General features: G+C 42.3%; 1 protein-coding gene across 3 annotated transcripts in view; it reads right to left on the bottom strand.

Moving 5' to 3' along the window:
- PMEPA1 (prostate transmembrane protein, androgen induced 1) overlaps positions 1 to 21958 on the bottom strand; it is a 57598-nt gene that overhangs the window by 7100 nt on the left and 28540 nt on the right. For all 3 annotated transcript variants that reach the window (XM_067554179.1, XM_067554178.1, XM_067554180.1), the window contains exon 2: positions 1095 to 1249. In XM_067554179.1, coding sequence (XP_067410280.1) covers positions 1095 to 1249 — 155 coding nt within the window. The remainder of the gene's footprint in view (positions 1 to 1094; positions 1250 to 21958) is intronic.

Raw genomic sequence — 21958 nt, 5'->3', positions numbered from 1 at the left:
ATTTCTCCTCACTTCCTGTCCCAAATTGTTGAGTAGGATTGCTATGTGCTGCCTTCTTCATCAGTGGGAGTTTGAGAGATTCTTGTTGTTAAAGAGCTTTGGGATCCTTCAGGATGAAAGGCAATATATGAATGCAAGTTATTCCTGTACTAAATGGTAGATTAAACAAAGAGTAGTGAAACTAACATGCTCAGTCTCCAAGAAAAATAAAGATTCTATTTCTATTTCGTCACCATAGTATCTGAACATCTTCCAGTTGTGCGTTAAGCAACGTGACTAATATCTGTCACGATATTGGAATAGATTTTGATTGAATTCATGTCAACACCACAATTAAAACAATTTTATTTCCTTCCTCTTTGTTCAAATGAAGCAGGAAGCTTAAAATTGCACCATGAACTTTTCAGGCATTATTTCAGGAAGAATTTTCTTTGAGAGACTGAAAGTGTTTTCTGTGTTCTACGCTACCAAAATGGTACAAGAAGCACTGCACTTCTAGTGGTAACAGTACAGCTTTTGGGCCACTACTATAGTAAATGTTGCATGATATTTGCACCCTCATTTCTAAACAACTGTATAGTTTAGGACTCCTTGCTAATGCAACACCCAAAGGACTGCTGTATTTTGGGTTATGTGAGTCAATAACATGAATCCCAACCAGGTGTTTATAACTGGTGTTATCAGATCAGTGGGGGTATTCTTGTACCCGCTGTCTCTGCTGTGGTTCCCCCTTTGAGTCCAGGGCCACTTAGCGTATGCATTCACAGTTGCATGTCTGGAGGTTGAAGAGCATAAAAAGGCTGCTGTGCTTGCCCTCATGCAAAGCGCCCAACTTCACACCCATGGTGGTTTTGTTCTCAAGAGCTCCAGGCACGGACTGCTAACCTAAAGCTTCTACACAAAATACTGTAAGAATCCAACCACGTGAAACTTGTAGCTGCTTGGAAGGTGTCTGTTCAGAGGGTTCTGAATAGCAAGTGCACCTCACTAGACTGGCAAGTACAATCAAACTGGATTCCTTCCAACTTTAACATCTCACAAGCTTCTTGTCATCTGGATAGCAATGCATACATAGAGAGGGGGGAGTTACTTACTGAAGACAGATTCTCATCTCTCCTTCTCCCTTGACTGTGCCGGTTGATGAAGGATCGTGCAGAAAGTTTGTAGTGGTTCAGCAGACATGTGATCACCACCACCATCACCATCATGACCACCACGATTATGATTATCTGTACAAACTCCAACTCCGCTGCAAGAGACACAGACATGCATTTTGAGCCGGCTTAGAACACAACACGAAATACAGTGCAAGAAATCCTAGACCTAGTTCGGCCAGAAAGCTGGTGGAGTTGCACAGCTGAATTGTTCCCATGGAGGTTTCAATCTCTCAGACACAGAAGTTCTCTGCAAGCTTCCTGTCAAGCAACATAGAAAAGGGAAATGACCAGCACCAAGTAGTAACTGCCGTAATCCATAATAGAAGAGGTATTGCCTTTAAAATGTGAGCTGCAAAGACAAAATGATTCTAAATTATACCTAGATGTCAGCTTTATCAGCTTCAGGTGTGAGGCTAGAGTCCAGAGACCAAGTTTCTCCCCGGGGTTTGGGTTCAGGCCTATCTCTACCAGAAATGTTTGCTAGATGCCTCCACTAACCAGGCTGTCAACGTTTTATTTCTGTGCTGAACGCCCCGTCACTCCATTTAGTGAAGGCATGCCTCAAATATTTCTGGTCTTAATTAAACTATTTTAAAAACTGAGTTCAGTTTTGCAGTGCCCTTAACATTTACATAATCTTATTCAGCTGAGGAGCTTGTATTAAATTAACCCTTAACAGCCTTGTGAGTTGGGTGAGTATTCTTTCCTTTGCACAGGTCAGTAAATGGAGACCTGCTCAAGGTGTCACAACAAGCCTGCAACACACCCAGAAACAGAACCAGGAATTTTCTGATTCCCACCCACGTGACAAATCTCCCTCTCTAGGTCCAGTTAATTGGTCAAAAAAACCCACAGTGGATCAGAACTTATGCTTTTCAATGAGAGGACAGACCTTGAGTCTACACAGACTGCATGCCTACCCACCACATCTACACCCCTGATCGTTCAGTTCAGTGCTCACCACAGCCAGCTGACAGTGGGGGCTTGAATGGTGTGAATTAGCACAAAGAGCCTTAACAGGTTAGCAGTTAACTTCAGTGCATCTCCAAGAGACACTAGACAGCATTTGGTGTGGAATGGCTCCTAAAGTCAAAAGAAATAGTTCCTCACACCTCACTTGGACTGTAGCATGCACTGGATGGAACTACATATCGGAGACAGCACATAATAGTTTGATAGATACTTCCATGCAATCCTAGTTCAGAGAGAATGTATTCAGCATCCTGGGGGAGCATGGAAGCCACCCTGAGCAACTCAGCTTCTTGACAGCTGGCCAAGAAGTTACTGTACCCGTCTGCCGAACACAGATGCTCACCTGTACTTTGGGCTGAAGCGAGGGCATAGTGCTTTTCTATCGGTGCTATCCTGGCACAGGGAATCTCAGGAAGGCTTTTCCCCCCCCACACCCCTCAGCAATATTTGTAAAGACTGGGGCCATTTCAAGGGAAAGAAGGGAGGAAAAACAAAGCCAAAAGTGCTGATGACTTAGACATAACCTGTTCCTCTGCAAGAGAAGCCCCAGAAGCCACTTTTTCCAAAGTTGTGCCCGCAGCTATCACAGATACTGTAATTTGCATTAAAACACAGGAGTACCTAAAAAGGAGGTATCGCAGTAACATTTGTGTCTGAAGGAATGGATTCTGCTGACTCTGGCAGATATTTTTTATGGAGTGTTTAGCGTCTGGCAGCAGTGAAGTCAAAGCAAATAAAACATCAAGCAAAGCAGTCCAGGTGGCAATCCTTGCCAGTTACCTTGGAGTTCAGTCTGCTGAGCAGCAGCAGCTGTTTCTGCCACCAGCCCAGTCTTAATATTACATTTCCCACAGCACCTTTCATCCCAAAGGGCCCCAAAACACTACCAGCTGTGTGCACAACCTTCAAAGACTTGGGTGTGTCTTCAAGTCAGTGGGAAGACTTGGGTGCTTACATTTAAGGATGAAAGTATGTCTTTTTCAGGATTGGAGCTAACCTAGCTACTGCGCCACTGAAAGGGCAGGTACCTCTGGGGTGGAAGGAAGCAACTGAGTGCAACACTCAGTGCACAGTACCCTGAACAAACAGTAATGGCAGGGAATTTTAGATAAAGTCCCAGGGACAAACTCTACTCTCCTAAAAAGGGAGCCATGGGATCTTCAACAGTAAAGCGGACCAGGTGCCCATATGGCATGGTGATGGGCACAGCATGCCAACTACCTAGAACCTCTCCCTTTAATCTGAAAGCCCCATGTGCAGCACACTTCATGGGAGAATGAAGGGTTATTTAACCCTGCTGAGATTGAAATCTGTGTTTCCAGAGATAGAAGGATGCTTAAATCCAGTACATCATCCCTTCCAGGCACACACCCAATTAATTCCAATAGTTTCTTTTTTCTTTTTTTTTTTTTCCGGGGGGGGGGAGGGGGAGGGCGGGGGTATGTGTGCAATCTATTAAGAACTCTTAATAAATAAGAAAATAAAGAAGTGTTATTTACTCCTTCTCATAACACAAGAACTTGGGGGTCACAAAATGAAATGAATAGGCAGCAGGTTTAAAACAAACCAAAGGAAGTATTTCTTCCCACAATGCACAACCTGTGGAACTCTTTGCCAGAGGATGTTGTGAAGGCCCAAACTATAAACAGGGTTCAAAAAAGAATTAGATAAGTTCATGGAGGTCAGGTCCATCAGTGACTATTAGCCAGGATGGGCAGGGATGCAAACCTATGCTCTGAAGTGTCCCTAGCCTCTGTTTACCAGAAGCCGGGAATGGGCAACAAGGAATAGATCACTTGATGATTACGTGTTCTGTTCTTTCCCTCTGAAACCTGGCTTTGGCCACTGTTGGAAGTCAGGCTACTGGGTTAGACGGACCATTGGTCTGAGCCAGTATGGCCATTCTTATGTTCCTATAAATCTCATTATTTTCTGTCCTTTTTGTAATGCAACTGTGTAGCAAAAACTTCAGGTAATGCTTCCCTGGAGAAAAAAATGTGTGTATGACATTGGTCGAGCCCCCCCGCTACCCCCCTCCCACACAATCCTTTCTCAAACTTTTACAATCTATAACTTCCAAGCATGAGCCTCTTGGATGCCATATTTTAATGGGAGGAAAAGGGCTGGAGGGGAGATAGGTGGAGAAAAGTGAAAGAGTGACAGCGAAGAGTCCTCTCTTTCTCCCCGAGAGCCTTTCAAAGTCTCAAGAATCGAGATGTAATGCTCTCCACTGAATGGGCAACATACAGTATGCATATTGTCCCCCGACACCCACATTCACAGCTGCAGCCTATCGCTGGGGCTTGTTTTGGGGCCTGTAATAAACAGAGCTCTTTAAATCCACTCCAGAGAAAAGGCCGCTCTGTACTTGCTACCTCAATGAGATACATGTCAAGAAGCCACACAATGCCATGAAGGGAAAGTCACACAGGCCCTCCGCCTCATTTAAATATTCGCCATTAAAATTCAAGGACCCTTTGTAGAAAGTCTCCCTGCATGACCAAAAGGATGAGAGGCTTTAAACCATTCCCCGAAGCCCTTTTGTTTCCTTCCAACCATGAGAGGTTAAAGGTAACAGCAACCCTGACAGGGAGACAATCCCCTTGTCCTTGTGTTAACTGCTATCGCCCTGGGCATGCTCCGTTGCTTCCCAGACAGCTCTAAGCGCTTTGGCAGACAGGCAGGCTTCCTCGAAGGTGGAGTTAGGTCAGACTGCATTTGGCAGTCCTGTCACGCACTGCACAGGCCTCAGCCTTGGCTGACAAGGGGGAGGTTCATATAGGAGCAAGGGATTTTTTGTTTTGTTTTACTAACCAGATTTATGGTTGCCTGTGTGCAGGATGGAGGGGATTCCCACAGTGGCCGCCTATGCGCTGCGGGCTGCAGAAGACCTGCATTTTGGGCTAGTCTGTATTTCTTTAGAGAGAAGAGAGTAGCAGATTTGCAGAACGCCAGACTTAACTGGGATGAACAATTCCATTTCCTAATGGGCTATTGTGGTCCTCTGCCCCCTTTAAAAAAACAAATGTTCCCATAAGATATTTATTCAGATCCAAAGGCCTGGCGTAAATAGCTGCCATTTGGAGAGACAGACCTCACCAGGGGAGTCCCAGTTCACTTTGCTTTGGGTGGCCACACCATAAGAGATGGCAGCACATTGCAACCATCCCTTTCAAACTCAGGTGACTTTATCAACTCCCATATTCCATCCGGTCAAATTAGAAACTCTCCATGCCCAGCTACTGTAACTTTCCAGAAAATATCCTCATCAACCTCCCTCACCTATCAAGTGACCCCAATCAGGCAAAATCTGGGAAGGAGCCCCATTTAATTACCCACTCAGAAAAACGGAGGTCACACAAGATGAGCGGATCCTGCGGCGATGCAGTATTCAGAATATGTCTGTACCACACCAGGGGTTATACGTGCACTTTGATTCACAGGAGTTTGCCACAGAGGAATTTCAAAAATACAGATAGCAAATACAAAGCCCTGGTCTACACTGACCGGGCGATGTGGCGGCAGTCGACAGGAGTTATGCAAGCTACTCTGCATGGCTTGCATAGTTCCCATCGACTGCTGTGCTTCCCTCCTGCGCACCATCTTCACTGCACCGCGCCGATGGGAACCACGTTCCCCTTGACGCAGCGCTACGCCACTTGAGGGGGTGGATTTACTGCGTCGACTTCCTGATCAATTGAGCAGGTCTACACTGACCGCTCAATCGATCCGGAAAGATCGATCTGACGGCGGCGACTTTGCCGCCATCAGTATAGACGTACCCAAAGACTGCCCACTACTGAGTCCGGGTGTGCCGCTCCGACCGGAACTCTTTCTGTTCCCTCCGAGCTGTCCCAGCAGAGATGCTGTGTGTTTTCTGTAACTAAGGCTTGGCACAAAGTCGAGACAATGCACGGCTGAAGAACATTTCACTTCTGTCCAGATGCCCGAGTTATTCAGTGACCCCATTAGAGCAGATGTATGACCAGCTCTTTAAAACATAATGGCACAGACAACTTCACCTTGATAATGATGAGCCCTCTTTTCTCTCCTACATATTTGTAACAGAGACCATAAGCGGGATAAACCACCATCCCACATTATGGAATATGCGGTTTGCTGCCTAATTTACATGAAGCTGGATTGTAAAATGGCGAGTCAACTTTGCCTGTGATAAAGTGTGACATGTCCTGGTCACTTAAAAAAAGAGTGACAACAGTGAGCAAATGGCTCATAAAACCTAAAAAAGGGATACGAGTCTGTTCCAAAAGATTCCAAAGACTTTCTAAAGAAAAACAACACTAGCCGGTTACAAAGAAAAGTTCTCATACGATGGGTGTGAGACACATCAATTAGCCAAGTCTTGCTAAACCGCTTAAGGAATTTTGTTGGTATAATTAAAGCTAAAGCTATCTGGGAGTGTTTTTCATTCCCCTCCCACCTGCAAAACCAGGCATCTTAGTTACCATGAGGCCAACCTTAAGGGGGAGAGAAAAATACATCACATTTTATAGTCCTTTAAAAGTTGCGTAAAATAGCTTTTCCAGACACAAAAAATATTGTGACCTGACAGTCTTGAATGACCAAAGGATGTTTTCCCCATGGGAAAGGTTGGGGAGGGGTGTCATGATCAGAGAAGTATGTTAAAACTCTATCCCTGATCCAGTACCAAGAACTGTCTAGTGTGCCACTAATTTAATTGACTGATTACAACATTGGTACCAAAGGCTATTACATAACAACATGATGTGATTGTTAGAGAAGAGGAAATATTTCTTTCTGGTAGGGCTTTTTCCTTTTCTTTTAAAGGCAGCTGCTTGGAATATTAGTAGTGGACTCAAGTAAGATAGATTAGTGGGCTGAGTGCAGGTGAGATGATGAGATTTTATCATATAGTTGTGCAGCATATCGCATGGCGCACACTACTTTTGATTATGAATTAGGCTGTTTACATTTATAATTTAGTTTAACAATATGTGCAGTGTGGGCAAGTTAGCACTATAACAGAATCAGAAGTTTAATTTTCTAATTTGGGGGGTTGGGGGGAATTACTTTTGTAACCTCAACATCCTACAAGCAGGTTTTTTTTTTTGCAATACTACAGACCAACTCCTGATTTCAATCATCACTTTTTCATATCTATGTCCATGTCCTTGATAATTTCTCGCCGTTCGCCTGGGGAAGCAAATAGCTTCAAAACACCTAAGAAAGTCTGTAACAGAGTGACTCTACATTTGCCCTGGAATGGAGATCAGAATCTGAACCTAGAAACTATTGTGCATCTCAGCCCGTGCTAGCTATGAGGGATATGCTATGTTTTATTAATAAAAGATTTCTCACAATTGCATTGCCATCAGTGTGCCTCTAGGGCGGACAACGCATCAGCAACTTTCAGAGCAGGTCTAGATGACAGGGTGATAGAGACACCAGCAGCCACATGTATCTGGACATTATTGCTCCCACAACAGCTGTTACCTATGGGGATTGCATCAGTGAGATGCCTGTAAGTCTAATTCTGCCCCCCAAACTCCAGCCTGCAATAAGCAACACAGTGTACGAGCCTGTGGCTAAGTCAGATATTTTGAGATGTGCTGTATCACAGTAGCAAGAACATTAATGCCCCCCTCCCCCCCCCCAGATCTGGCCTTCTGAAAAGGAAAAAAAAAAAATGCCCCCACACAATTTGTTCTTTTCAAGCTTCAAAAAAGTCAGATCCACTTGAGGCATCAAAGTTTATGCCAACTCCTCCTCCGGTTTTAACTTGTATTCATGTGCTTCATTTCCAAAACCAGTGAAAACACCTTGGAAAGCTGGATCTCCATAGCAAAATTTCATCCAAATGGCTGGAGTCAAACTAATGAATAAAGATCATGATTAACCCTAAAGTTTGAATCAATATAATATAACCAGGCAAATAAAAAGTCAGGAGGGATGGGGGGTGGAGAGGACTGCAAAGCACATAATTTATTATTCTGCTGGTGTCTTAAAAAAACACAAGGAAAAAAACCCATGTTTTGTATTTGGCTTCCTAATCACTGTCATTTTTCAATGAGAAGAGACCCCATTCCATTTCTCTCTGTAATTTTCCCCTAGGGAGGTGTTATGAATGCTCCAGACTTTATGAGATGGACAAATTCGGTTTCCAAATACAAAGTAAGGTCACTCTAATTTGCGTTTAGCATAATTTTTACTCCTGAATACATTTCAAACTAACAGGTTCAGACACCACATTTAAGTGGCACAACCTGCTTCTCTATATTTTCTGTCTAGACAAACATTGCCGCTTTTGGGATCTGTGCAGGATCGTTTTGCAACTAAACATTTTTCATGCGTTAACGAATTTCTGGAAATGGATGCTCAGGGTCAAGTGAAATCACTTGATCAAGTGCTGCGTTTGAGTTTCTATCACTAGTCTGCCCCCTTAAGCCAGTTATGACCTTGAATAATGGTTTCATAATGGATCATACAGTTATATTAAATCAAAGATAGGTGCCCGAAGAGCTTCCCAAAGCTTATGAACTATGAAAAACAGCCTACATAGTGTACCCTGGATGACAGAAGTGCACACAGCTATTTCAAATTTTTGTCTACACTTGTGTACAAATTCAGTGTAATACCTTGACAGTGTGCCAAGAGCCGATGGGACCCTTAGCCTTGCCCAATTTGGGTACCACCATTGTAAAAGAAATTGCCAAAGAGCTAAGAGGAACAACACCTCCCTTCTGGTTAAAAACAATCATATGCAAATTTGGTCATGCCTGGACTTCTGTCTGCCCACTAAGGTATTAGAAACTGAAAGTGTCTGAAATTTATGAAAATCTAATCTGGTTAGTAACTGCTGTCTATGTGACAAGGCAGAGGAAAACTCATTGTCATTCTGACCAGCAGTCCCCCATGTGAGTGACTTTCAACTGGCATGCTGTTTCATTTATCTAGGCTCCAGGAGCACCAGAGCCAAGATTTCCTCCTACTTTGAATGAAGACCTGATTCTTTAGAATTTAAAATCAAATTGAACCAGACATTGAAAGGAATAACTTTCTGATAGCTGCTAGGAGCATTTCAAATGCTATGTCCATTGAGCATTTCATCCACAAAAGGTTGAAATTTTGTTTTAAAAAAACAACCTTGGGGGAAGAGAAGACAGTGATTTAATATTCATACTGTTACCAATGATCATTACTCTTTGCAAATGTATCAGTTCGTTGCAAATATTCAGCTTTTAAGCAGAATCAGATTTGCTATGTAATATTTGTGATGTACTTAAAATGTGGTATTTAAAATGCATTTCCTTCTTTTACAATTATTGTTCCTATATACAGAAAAGATAACCATAGCTTTGTTCTTTTTCTGATATATAGAGTACCTTTTATTTATGAATGCCAATACTCCACAGCTGTCCACTCCTTACCTTTCTCTAGCACAGATCTCAGAAAAGGGGAAAGCACTGCTGGCTCTGTTGGAAAGGCAGACCATGCCAGAGAGAACTGGGCCCCTTGTCCAGGTGGAAATGGGGTGATCCATATACAGTGAGCCACTCCAGGCACAGAGAGAAGGGACATGACCCGGCCTACTAAGAGGCTTGCTTGTTTCTACACAAAGTCAACCCCTTTCAACGTTTTTCTTCCACCGTACCCTTGGGCATGTTCCTGCCCCTCTCTGGCCCTCAAACAGTTCCAGGCAACCAACATAAAAAGTGATTGTTGAGTAATGTGGAAAGGGGGGTGGGGTCGAAGTCCTGGATGATGAGGTGAATATAGGAAGTAAGGTATAACAAGAAAAGCCCAGTCTATGCCACGGAAATTTCTAAAAATTCCCCTGCGTTATTAACACCATCTTATAGAAGGGACCAAAAATGAGTTTATAATGGAAACTCAGATGCAGCTTTCATTCAGTAGCAGCTATTGCTAATCTATAAATCAAGGCTAATTAGATTAGTAGGAAAAAAGAAAAAGGAAGTGAGTAAGAATTCATGAGACTGTAAAAAAGAAAACAGATTGAAAAGAACACAGATTTTATTATATTAAAAGTTTTAGAGTCCAGTGGAGACAACATTTTCCCCTGAATCACAGCCACCCTCTTGCGCTGCTAACATCATTATCAGCTCTGCTCGGGACGAGTACTGAGTAGGTTTTCTTTCACCTAGTCAGGTTCTGCTTGAGGAGGAGTGTGGTTTTATCTTGACTTTGGTCCTGTTCTACACACGTGATAAAGGACTGTCCTGTTGAATACCAAGCGGAACGAAAGAGGCACTGAGATGGAACTGGACTCAAGAGTTATGGAGGGGATAAACTGGTAGGTAGGCGTTCTGGGACTGGTTTCTTTTCCAGTAAGGTTGATAAAACGGTTGTTTTGCAAATCAGACAATGAAAGCCTTCATCTCTAAAACAGGCCAGTTTCCACTGAAAATAGGGCATCATTTTTTAATCAAGAAGTTCAAGAAACATGGAAAAATTTTCAGAGAAATGGGCCCCAAGAGATTAATAGAATGGCCAAGCAACTATTTCCAGCACTGTACATTTGCCTTTAATTCTGAATTTGTCTAAGATATTTCAAATAACTTTTGTAGCTAGCCTCATTGGGATATTGAACAGGACATTTTTTGTGCAAAAAGATTCCTCTTGCCTAATACCAGTGCTCAGTAAAGTGGGTATATACTGCTATAGGAAGATTAGCAGATTTAAAATTGGCCTCTTGAAAATGAACTAAGGTGCAACCACATCTTGTACAAACTTGAATAACATCCTCCTGAATATCAGAATAGTTTTCAGAAGACATGGATTGAGGACTTCTTTTAACAGTAGGTAGACTGAGGACATTCACCTTTAAAGGTATTAGAATTTAATTCTAGTCAGTTTCGACATCCTTTTTCCTTAGCCAGATCACTGCTGGAGATAATGCATGAAATTCTGTATTAGCTGCAAATGCATTATGAAGGAGTAACACAGAACACCTAGTTTCTATACCCAACTCTGCTACTGTCTCATTGTAGCCTTGGGCCAGTCACTTAACCTCCCTGTGCCTCATTTTCCCAGTTCTGTGAAAAAGTGTATACAAAGTTGGATAGGTATTTAAAGTGCATTTCATATGAGGGTCTTGTTGCACTTCACAAGGGCAAAGCATTGCATAAAGGCATTGAGTGCACAGAAGTAAGACTTCTCCATTCAGTGTTTCTGCAGTATGCTTGCATCTTTGAGCACAATTCCATTTTCCTGAGGGTGAGATTTACACCTGAGCTGGTTAAGGAAGCATAAGCACCTGCACTGAATGCCAAAGACTATATTGGAAGTTCAAAGGCAGAAGGGAGGAAAGATAAACTAAAGTTGTGCCTTCACTGCTGGGGGAAAGGGTGAGTTTTTCATTTAAGGTTAACTAGTATATATTAGCTATCCCACTATAAAAACCCCAGGGAGACAAAGCCTTGTAATTTTACCACAAGGAACACTAGGTGAGGTCAGCCATGCGTGAGAGGATATAGAATGCTGATTTCACCTAGCTACTTTATGGTCAAAAACTACTGATGCCTCATCTCCATTATGATTTTACATTGAGCTAATAACATGCTGGTTATCTCCCTGTAAACCCCCACCACCTTTTGGGTAGTGAGGACATAATTGAAGAGGTATATGGAAGATTATGTGAATTCATGAAACAGACATGATTGATTGTGGGAGAGGAGAGAGAGGAGCTAACAGAATTTTTAGGGCCTTTACGGACTCTAAGATAGATTAGCCGCTAGAGTGTATCTTGTCATTGGAGACCGTTGTCAGCCACACTGGGATGACACCCTGTGGCTGAGATGAGCAGCATTTGGAGCCCTCTTAAAATCTCACCCAATGGCTCAAGAAAATGGAATCATGCTAAAAACTGCAAGCACGCTGCAGAAATACTGAATGGAGACGTCGTACTTCTGTGCACTCAATGCCTTTATGCAATGCTTTGTCCTTGTGAATCATAGAATCAGAGAAGATCAGAGTTGGAAGGGACCTCAGGTCATCTAGTCCAGCCCCCCCTGCTCAAAGCAGGACTAACCTCAGCTAAAACATCCCAGCCAGGGCTTTGTCAAGCAGCTGCTTAAAAACCTCTGAAGATGGAGATTTCACTACCTCCCTAGGTAACCCATTCCAGTGCTTCACCATCCTCCCAGTAAAAAAACTTTTTCCTAATATCCAACCTAGACCGCCCCCACTGCAACTTGAGACCATTGCTTCTTGTTCTGTCATCTACTATCATAGAGAACAGCGTAGCTCCACCCTCCCTGGAACCCCCTTTCACGTAGTTAAAGGTTTCTATCAAATCCCCCCTCAGCAAGACCCTCATATGATATGCACTATAAATACCTATGCAAATCTGTATACACTTTTTTGCAGAACTGGGAAAATGAGGCACAGGGAGGTTAAGTGACTTGCCCAAGACCACAATGAGACAGTAGCAGAGTTAGGATACAATCTAGGTGTTCTGTGTTACTCCTTCACAAAGCATTTGGAGCTATTTACAGAGTCTCACTTTATGAATGTGACTCAGCACAGTGAAGTAACAGAATAGGAAAGGACTTCTAGCAGAGTTTAGGCAAGTGGGTGTGAAATGCCACCTCAGATCAGAAGGAGAATTCAGTTAAAACAAGAGCATTCTGATTGGTTAATATCTTTTCAATTCAACCAAAATACACTGTCCTCTCCTACATTTAAAATAGCTTTGAGTGAAACAAAATAAGGTTGAAAGGTGTGTTCTGAAGTTTATACAATCTGAAGTGAATTGTTGACTATAATAAACCTGTAGTCTACCATTATTCTCGAAAAGTGTCAGCGCTGTGATACACTTCAACTTCCTCTACAATCTCTGGAAACTAAACATCACCTTATATTGATTTTAAGGTCCCAGCCTCCCAAATAGTCTTTTAAAAAATATTCTTTTGGTCTCAGAACGAGGGGTCTCTACACAAACACAGAGACAGAGAGAGATTTTCCAGCCGAGACAGAAGTATCTGGAGGAATTAATAAAAAGAATGTCAGAAATCCAGGAGGAGTACTTTGATCATGCACTGTTTTGTGATTTGACATTAACACCTCCAACAGCCAAACAGCTGCCCTAGCAATGTGATTCACAAAGCAAAATTTAATGGTTATGTGCACTACCCTAATTTCTATTTTCATCCTGGTTTTCTAATCCTTTCATGCTCCCACCAACCCCCCCACCCCGACATGTTTAGACTGAACAGATTCCTTGTAGTCCCTGATGACAGCGCCAGTTTTGCAGATATAGCTGTAAAGAAAATACAGAGAAAGTGCAAGGTCTTGACTTTAAGACCGGTTCAGTGTTAATGATATAAAACAAGTAGCGAGAAGGAGAGAAAGAAAATTCCTAAATCAGGTGGTGTTCACCATAGTGTTCTGCACCCCATTTGGGATTTTGGGCCTGTAGATCTCCATGCACCCAACCCCCATTTCTAAATTCCACAATTCTGTACCTGATAGGCTTGAAGGGAAAGGGAGGCAGAATAGGATACTGGCCATACACCACAGCCTCTGAGGGAGAAAATGAAAAGCAGCTCTTGGCAAAGGGGGGACGAGTGGGAGCCCGGTGTATCCCAGTTTCAGTGGGAAATGCTTTTCACTGTTCAAGAATTTGGGTTGCTTTAATAATGTAATAACTTTCTGTAATGCAGCGCCCCTGGGGCCAGCTGCCCTGAGGACCCCACCCATTTCCCACACTTGAAGGGAGATACTGCTGCAGATGCAGTTTCCCAAAGAACAAGCTAGTTAAGTTTCGGCACTGCAGCCTCAGGCCCACAGTCTATCGTCTGGACTGTGCAGCGACTCTGATTTATGCAAGGAGCTGCTTCAGCTCTTACAAGAGCCAGAATTCAGAGATAGCTCCAAAGGTGCGACAGCCCAGAATCTAGCTCCTGGTTTATAGCTACTGCACTCACCGGATCCCAAATAACTCCTCTCAGAGAGACTCAAACGTTCTTGCTGCCAACGCTGGTGAAGATGGGAAGAAGTGAAAAGGCAAACACTAAGCTGGTAGATTACTCTAGTTTATCACCTGCACATCAGAAGGACAGTCACAGTTAGAAAATATGGACTGTCAAACATGGCATCTTGTCATTACTGCACATATTTGTTTGTTTACTTTCCAAGTAACATCAGCTCAATTTAAACCAGAAATGAAAAGACCTATCAGATCAACAGGTACATCTGTCTACAACGCATGACAGAAAATACTGAAGAAAACGAATATAGGACACCAACCTGATCTACATACATTGGTGTATTTGAGAAGTAACGATCTTGAAGTCAATGGTGTTATACTGGCAAAAAATATGAATATAAATGAGACTGGAAACAGGCCCATAATAGCCAGCACTGTAGAGCTACGTACATAACTACGGAAGAGTGAGCTGGATTCAGTTCTGCTTTATGCAGCATCAGCACACACAACAGCTAAATTATATTTCCAGAGTCAACATTGTCAGTTGTGCTGTACAAAGCAGAAAAAACACCAGACAATATACTAATCCCAGGTTGAGAACTGTAGCATTGGGTGTAAGGAGTAAAAAATAAATAAATAAAATCGCACCGTGACTCGTAAAAGGAGCTAGCTTGCGCCAGATATCATTGCTCGAGAAAGATGAAAGACCAAGATACCAGCCACAGCATCAGTTTTCGGACCATAACTGCACTTTAATGTAGCTCAGTTTTTCATTCATCAGACTGGATAAGCAAGTGTCATTGGTTACCTAAGTCACAGACATACTCTGGTCTTGAGTTCTCAGGATTTAGCCTTTTTGGAAAAAATCACCCTCATTTCCTGATTGTCAGTGACTGCAACAGTGGCAACATCAGTGTAGACAGAGCTTGGACATTTTTGCCACAACATCATCCCACATTTTTGCCACAACATCATCCCACTTTCGCTAGGACTCCCACTGTTCTAGTGCTCCGATGAGAGTTTTTCCAAACTAGCACAGATATAACCTGAAGGAATGAGAGTCAAGTTCAAAGCCCAAAGTTCAAAGCCCAAAGCCACCAAAAACTGAGAAGGATCTATCTGACAATCCTTGGCGCTTACAGGAAGCTTTACGAACATTCATGTCAAAAATCAGCCAATCTTTCCGTTGGGTCACCTTTTTGCTTTAAAGTAATTGTAAAAACAAGAACAGAAAGTTGGCAACAAGTGATTCCAGCACCAGGTTGGGAGAGGTTCATTACATCGGGGTGGGGAGGATGGAAAGAGACTAACCAGTGTTATAGGAGTTGTGTAGAGAATATGTGAACTAAATGGCGATCCCTTAGGATAGCGAGACACTTTAAAAAATTAACTCCCTTTTTTGCCCAGTTTCACTTATTCCCCCCCAAAGTCTTTTGAACCAACATATTTTATGCACAGTGAATCTGATCCAAAGTCGATTGGAGTTAATAGAAGGACCACCGTTTGTGCACCACGTTCTGGAAACTATTCCCAAGAGCAGGGATGGTTATTTTTTTTTTTTTTTAATTCAGAATCTGATTTTATACTTAGACCAACTAAACTTTATAAACATTTTCAAACCCCTCCTTTGGCCATCACTGACCAAAGAGTAAGCAAAAGAGCTATTTCACCATCTTCCGTCGACTCTTCGAAGGTGCCACAGCTAGATGGCTGCTCGAATATCAGAAACAAAGCCCCTTGCCTCACTCTCTGAACTCCCCCTTTCATTCTCCTGGGCAATAGCAATAATTAACAGCTGCAACTTTGCACCAGGATCTCAGTCCTTTCTTCTGCCCACCTGTCCCGCTCCCTCTGTTCCACTCCCTCCTACCTCTCCCACCCAAAGAGAGAAGTCAGACCCCAATTCCACAGATATTATCTTTATCTTAGATCAAAACATAGCAATTACCCCAAGGGTCAAGAAAGTAAGAGAGTCCGTGGACCTCGTGTTCCAAGCACACTGCATCAACCAGGAGCAACTCCACTGAACTCCAGTGTAAATATCAGAATCAAGCCCTGTATATATACCCTGAAGGACAAAAGATGCTTTGGTTAGCCAGGAGTGCTTTAAACGTCTATTAAAACAAGACAGAATAGTCCCATGTACACTGGAAACACTCTTGATCAATATGTGGTTTGCTGTTGGATAGGTTTCTCGCCCAACCATCAGAAACTCATGACAAAAGAGCATGTCTCATTTACGAACTTAGCTATAAATACTTTTGCTAACTGCCATTTAGGAATTTCATTTCCTGCTTGAGCAAGTCCTGTTGAAAGAGGCAATTACCAAATTTGTTTCTAGTTATAGAAATAGATGTTTGTTGCTGCCCACATCTGTTTCGCCAGATGAATTGTCAGCTAGGGACGCTCTAAGGAGAGTGAACCTCTTCCAGGGAGCGCTTTGCTACCTCCCCAGAAAACTAACAGCAATTAGATGGATTGGGTTTCCACTCCCATCTTCTTTTAAGCTGTCTGTCACCATAATGGAGAGCTAGCTTGTGTTTGTAGGACCTTAAGCATGCAGCTCCACATTTAGTTGTGAAAGTCTAGATCCTCTCTGACAGAGGCACTACAGATTGTTTTCCATGGGACAGTAACTGCTTCAGCTTCATGCTGCTATTGAACAGCTACTACAGAATATACATTTGATCCGTTGTCAGAAATATCATGCCAAAGCAGTTTAAGTTATGCATGTTCTGCAGTTTTGAATCTGGAGACGGAATAATGGAATGAAGGAAAAATTACATGTGTATTCTATATACCCACATACACACCCATTACGTGTGTATTCTACATACCTGCATACACTAGGAATACGAGTCTTGTGGGGCAGGCTCTTGCCTGGGCATCAGAAGAGCTGGGTTCAGTTCCTGGCTTCCTGTGTGACCTCAGACAATTCAATTAATCTCTTTTTGCCTCAGCTTCCCCAAAATATTGCCCCCCACCCTTTGTTTGACTTATCTACTTAGGACTATTCAGGACCTCACCTGTTGCTAGTCAGTCGTTACCGTACAGGGGGCACCAGTGGGACTGCTTGTGTGAGTGACTTCACCAATATGCGTAGGAGATTCACAACCTGTCTCAGATTACAAACTCTTGGGGGGGCATGGATTCTCTCTCACTATCTGCAGGTACAGCGTTAAGCACAAAGGGACCCTAGTCTCAACTGGGCTCTGTAATACAAATAAATAACAATCCCTGCACATATACACAGCTATACGGCTAGCTTCAGAAAGTAATTTTGGATAACGGCAGCTAGGAATCTCTCTCACTGGTGCTTTGCTCCATCTCCTGACAGCTCAGCCCTCAGGACGAGATGCACTACAAAAGCCAGTTTTGCAACATTTGATCAGCTGTGACCAAGAAAGAGGTTTTTAATGTGACGCTCTGTTGATCATGTATTTTCCTATATGGATCATCAGCCCCTTCCCACTTTCATCATTTAGGCAACAGTCCCATTACAACCCAGGTCATATTATTATTTCAATTCCAGAAATCAGGGCCGCGTTGTGCTAGGTACTGCACACACTCCAAAAATACAGTCCCATGTCCCTGTCCTGCAAACACTTAGGCGAATGTGTTATGTTCCTCGGGTGGGTCACCTTATTGATTCTAATAGTTCATTAGGTCCTATGGACTCGAATGGGACTCCTCTGGGAAGCAAAGTGTTTGCAGGATAGGGGGTTACATAGGCAAGTCAAAGGGTGGGAGAGAGGAAATGCTATTACCTCATTTTACACATAGCACAGAGAGACAAAGTAACTTGCTCAAAGTCACACAGGGATGTGGTCTGGTTTGAAGCCAGATCTCCTCAATGCTAGTACAGTTCAGTAACCACATGAATATCTTTGCATTTTCATATTTCCTCTACTTTTGTGCTCCCTGCATTGTTTGGTCACTTTGTTTATAAACCAGAGACACTTCACAAGGCAGTCTGCTTCTGTGGAGTAAGGAAAACGTCAATTATAGCCATAAAAATTACCAGAAAAAAATTCAACACACAAAAATCTCAAACTGATCTGCATTTTGCCATTTCAATATTACAATTCTATTCCCAAATTGGCTTGAGTGCCTGGGGAGTAGATGAGGAGGAATACCATGGGCCTGGTAAAATTACAGGGGGGAGGTAATAAACTTATTTCCATTACAATTGTAGTCACTGCCCAAGGGCTGACTAACTTCTGGAGCAAGCCCTGATGTTTATATATAAAAAAAAAAAAAAAAGAAGAAGAAATCTGTTTTTCACTAATCCGAAGATCATTCCCTGTCGCTTTTCCAGACAGATTATTTTTTATAAAATCAGAAATCTATTTCTATTTAATATGTGCTTTGGTCACTACGGCAGAAGTGGAACAAGTTTGGAATCCCCATGAGACACCCTGCACGTAGGAACCAGAAGGTAGATGGATGACTAGAGAGTGCGATGGAAAATTTACAGCTATTCAGTAAGGTCAACACCAACAATAGGTTTTCACAAGGGCAAGGGGATGGGGAATAGACCCTCTTTCATTCTGTGCACTTGCCCATCTCCCCCCCGCCCCCCCCACTCTTCCCAGATGTGATTTTAGCTTGGCTTCTAACCGGCTTTCTAGGGACCTAAATATCCAGATGTGCTTTTGGCTCTTGCAGTTTTTAAGTCTGCTTGCAACAGTGGATGGCTAGCTCTGCTCCCTCATCTTCCACCTTGGACAAGCCTGTGGTGTACATAAATGCTGTGACCTGCAGCATTTCAGGGGAGTGTAGGGAATAGCAGTTGACTTTGCAGTTTGGCTCTGGTGGGGGGTAAAGAGTTTGGTGGGGGTGGGTGGAGGGGAGGATCATCTATGGACACAGGCAGAGTTTGTCCCTTTTTCACTGTTTAACAATAAAGTAGTAGCTATAGCAACGGGTTAATTAATGCATCTCATTTGCATAACTAAAACCACGAACCCATTCAAATCATGCTTATATTTTCATTCTTAAACCTGGCCTATCGAGCTGCATTCTTACTGCAACGTGAATGCACACAAATAATATATATAAAATATAATTGTGGCTTTTGTAATGTGATCTGTCTATGCAACTCCAAGAGAGACTTGTTCTACATACCTGCATTCTCCCAGAAAAATGTTAGCACTTGCAAAAAAACATTAAAAAGGCAGAAAACAAAAAGGAGACTGAACTGCCCTTTAAAAAAGAAAATAAAGTGATTTGGGGAGTGGATTCCAAGATTGGAGAGTAAAAAGACAGTGAATGTAAAGGTTTCAGACTATCGTATAACCAGAGGGGGAAATGTCTTCTCACCACAAACATGCATCTGCATGATGTCTAGACAGTCATAAAAAGGGCAATTAAAGTACTGCATGCTGCAGTAAGCTAATGTCTCCTCTCTGAGTCTAAGCTGTTTAAACATACTGTACTAACTTCTCCACAAAAACATAAAAATAAAATGGAAAAACGAAGACCGCTTGCAAGGAAAAATATTCTGAAAATTCAGTTTTAAATAAGCTGGTAAATTAGTTCAACCTTGTCACATCTTTGCCTTATAAGTTATAACATCAAATATTCTGCCTGCGTCCCGTCTAGACTGTGATAACAAAGGGCATTTAAAGCCCTGTGAGATGCGCAGACAGAGTAGCCATTTAAAGATGCAGTATTGCTTTCTGCATCTGAAACGATTTATCAGATGGAATTAAAATGAAAATGGTAAGTAATCACTTGAGTTCATAATCAACATTTAAAAAGCAAAAAAAAAAAAAAAAAAAACCCCCAAAACCCACAACTCTTAGATATATATCCCATCAAAACCATTCCAATAGATCTTTCCAATGGAATTTGGTTGATGTTTATTTTTATTAACTAGAGATGTAAGTATCTTTGTTTGGCAAAATAATTTTTAATATGAACGTTGAGGCAATTAAAGCCCAGCTCCAAGAGTGTTAGATTATCCTCAATAACGTAAAATAGTGATTTAGAATGGGATGCCTTTCCATATAAAGGGTTAACAATGAATGCATCAACATATATAAATAAAAAAGAAAACCTGAATGTTGCTTCAAAGCTGCAGGCTTAAAAATACATACATTACATTTCATGTAACAGCAACTGGTCTACCTTCTCCAAGATTCAACCTGAATAGCCATCATCCTCTCCTCTTAGGGGCCAAAGGCGATTTAATTCAAATTGAGTAGGTGTCTAGACCATTTTTACTGACAAAGGACAATTTTCTGGGAGATGCAAAAAAAGTTAAGAAAGCTTAGCCAATACAAGAAACATCTCCCCGCGGCCACATTTTATCAGCTGTTCGAGAGCAGAAATATTTATAAAGTCTATGCAAAATATCTGAACTGGCTTAACTGAATTAGATTTACAACGTCTGTGATGCAGTAGATATTAGTGAATATTCTTAATGCTACAAGACCACAATTTCAGCAGAACGTAAGTGTAAGGCTAGGACTTTTAAAGATTTTATTTTATTGTAAGACAGGGTAAAACTGACCAGCCATTACAAAGGGCATCAAAAGCATGTTCTGAAGAGGAGGCTGTCACGTGTACGCACAGTTCCTATTCTAGTTGCATCATGTGGCAGTTGTTAAGAGTGGGAAGAGGGGGAGAAGTTTGTCTTTTAAGTTCAAAATTGGATTATCTCAGTTTATTGCACCATAACATACCCTCCACCCTATTTGTGTGTCCCCCCCACACACTCACTCGTTGCTTAATTATTATTTTAATAAGACTGTTCCCAACTTCACCGCTTATTCTGCTATAGCCCACGGGCTACAACTGTTCATTAGACAGAATTTCTGTTTTAATTGCACTGACACAGATGTGTTAGTTATCTGGAAGAAATTACTAAAATGAGCAGTAAAGACTGGAGCTGGATGCTTTTCTTCCCTTATGTAGAGTTTAATATTTTTCCCTATAAGAATAACAGTGTTAAATGCATTGCAGGTTCTGCAGTCCAAAGATGCAATTAGCCCTTAATTGCTTCCTGTGCCATATTCTATCAGGTGTTACAGAATCCTTACCAGACCGAGTATTGCATTAATTGTAGCATATGCACCTTAGAAGCCAATTACAAGAATGTTTTAGCACGGATCAACATGCACCTAAAAAATTATCCATCCATATCTGTACTAAGCATTCCCTGGTTGGAACTGAACTTGAGGCAAACACGGTGTTTTATTTTACTCGATATGAGAAGATTTCGACAAGGGTTAAAATGTAGTTTTTAATTGAAGCAGCTTTAAATTTGGTGGCTTGTGTGTGCTTAGAGATCACCGCTCTATCTTCAGAGGAGCTACTCCTTTAAAAGTGAGAAGTCACAAAGAGTTTTGGTGCAGCTGTGAGGATGAGCCTGGATGTATTTGCCAGGGGGCCTAGTCAGACTCACATGACACTCAGTCCTGGTCTATACTTACGGGGAAATTGGGTGGCAGTCGACAGGAGTTACACAAGCTACGTGTAGTAGCTTGCATAACTTAGGTCAACTTCCTAAATCCTCTTCTGCGCGCCGTCTCCACTACGCTGCGCTGATGGGAAACGCGTACCCGTCAACGCAGCGCTACGCTTTTTGGGGAGGTGGTTTAACTAAATTGACTTCCGGATTGATCTGACAGTGGCGAATTTGCCACCATCAGTGTGTATATACCCTGAGTTACCTCTTTCCTCTGACTTTAATGGGACTGGGCCCAGCGTATGTACGCACAACACATGTGCTAGACAGCAGTAATTCTAGGGAGTATCAAGATGCCAAATCCTACTTGCGTTCCAAAGTCAATTGGTTAATTTTTAGTGCAAGGTGAGCCAGACTGGGGCCAGGGGTACAGCTTCTGGGAAGGAATGCAAGTCACTTCACTAAGCTGATGCAAGATATTTGGAC

The sequence above is a fragment of the Emydura macquarii genome, unplaced genomic scaffold, assembly GCF_026122565.2.
Source record: "Emydura macquarii macquarii isolate MOO-44397 ecotype Brisbane River unplaced genomic scaffold, CSIRO-AGI_Emac_v2 contig_1483, whole genome shotgun sequence".
In the NCBI taxonomy this organism is placed as follows: domain Eukaryota; kingdom Metazoa; phylum Chordata; order Testudines; family Chelidae; genus Emydura; species Emydura macquarii.
This window is presented reverse-complemented; position numbering and strand designations above follow the sequence as displayed.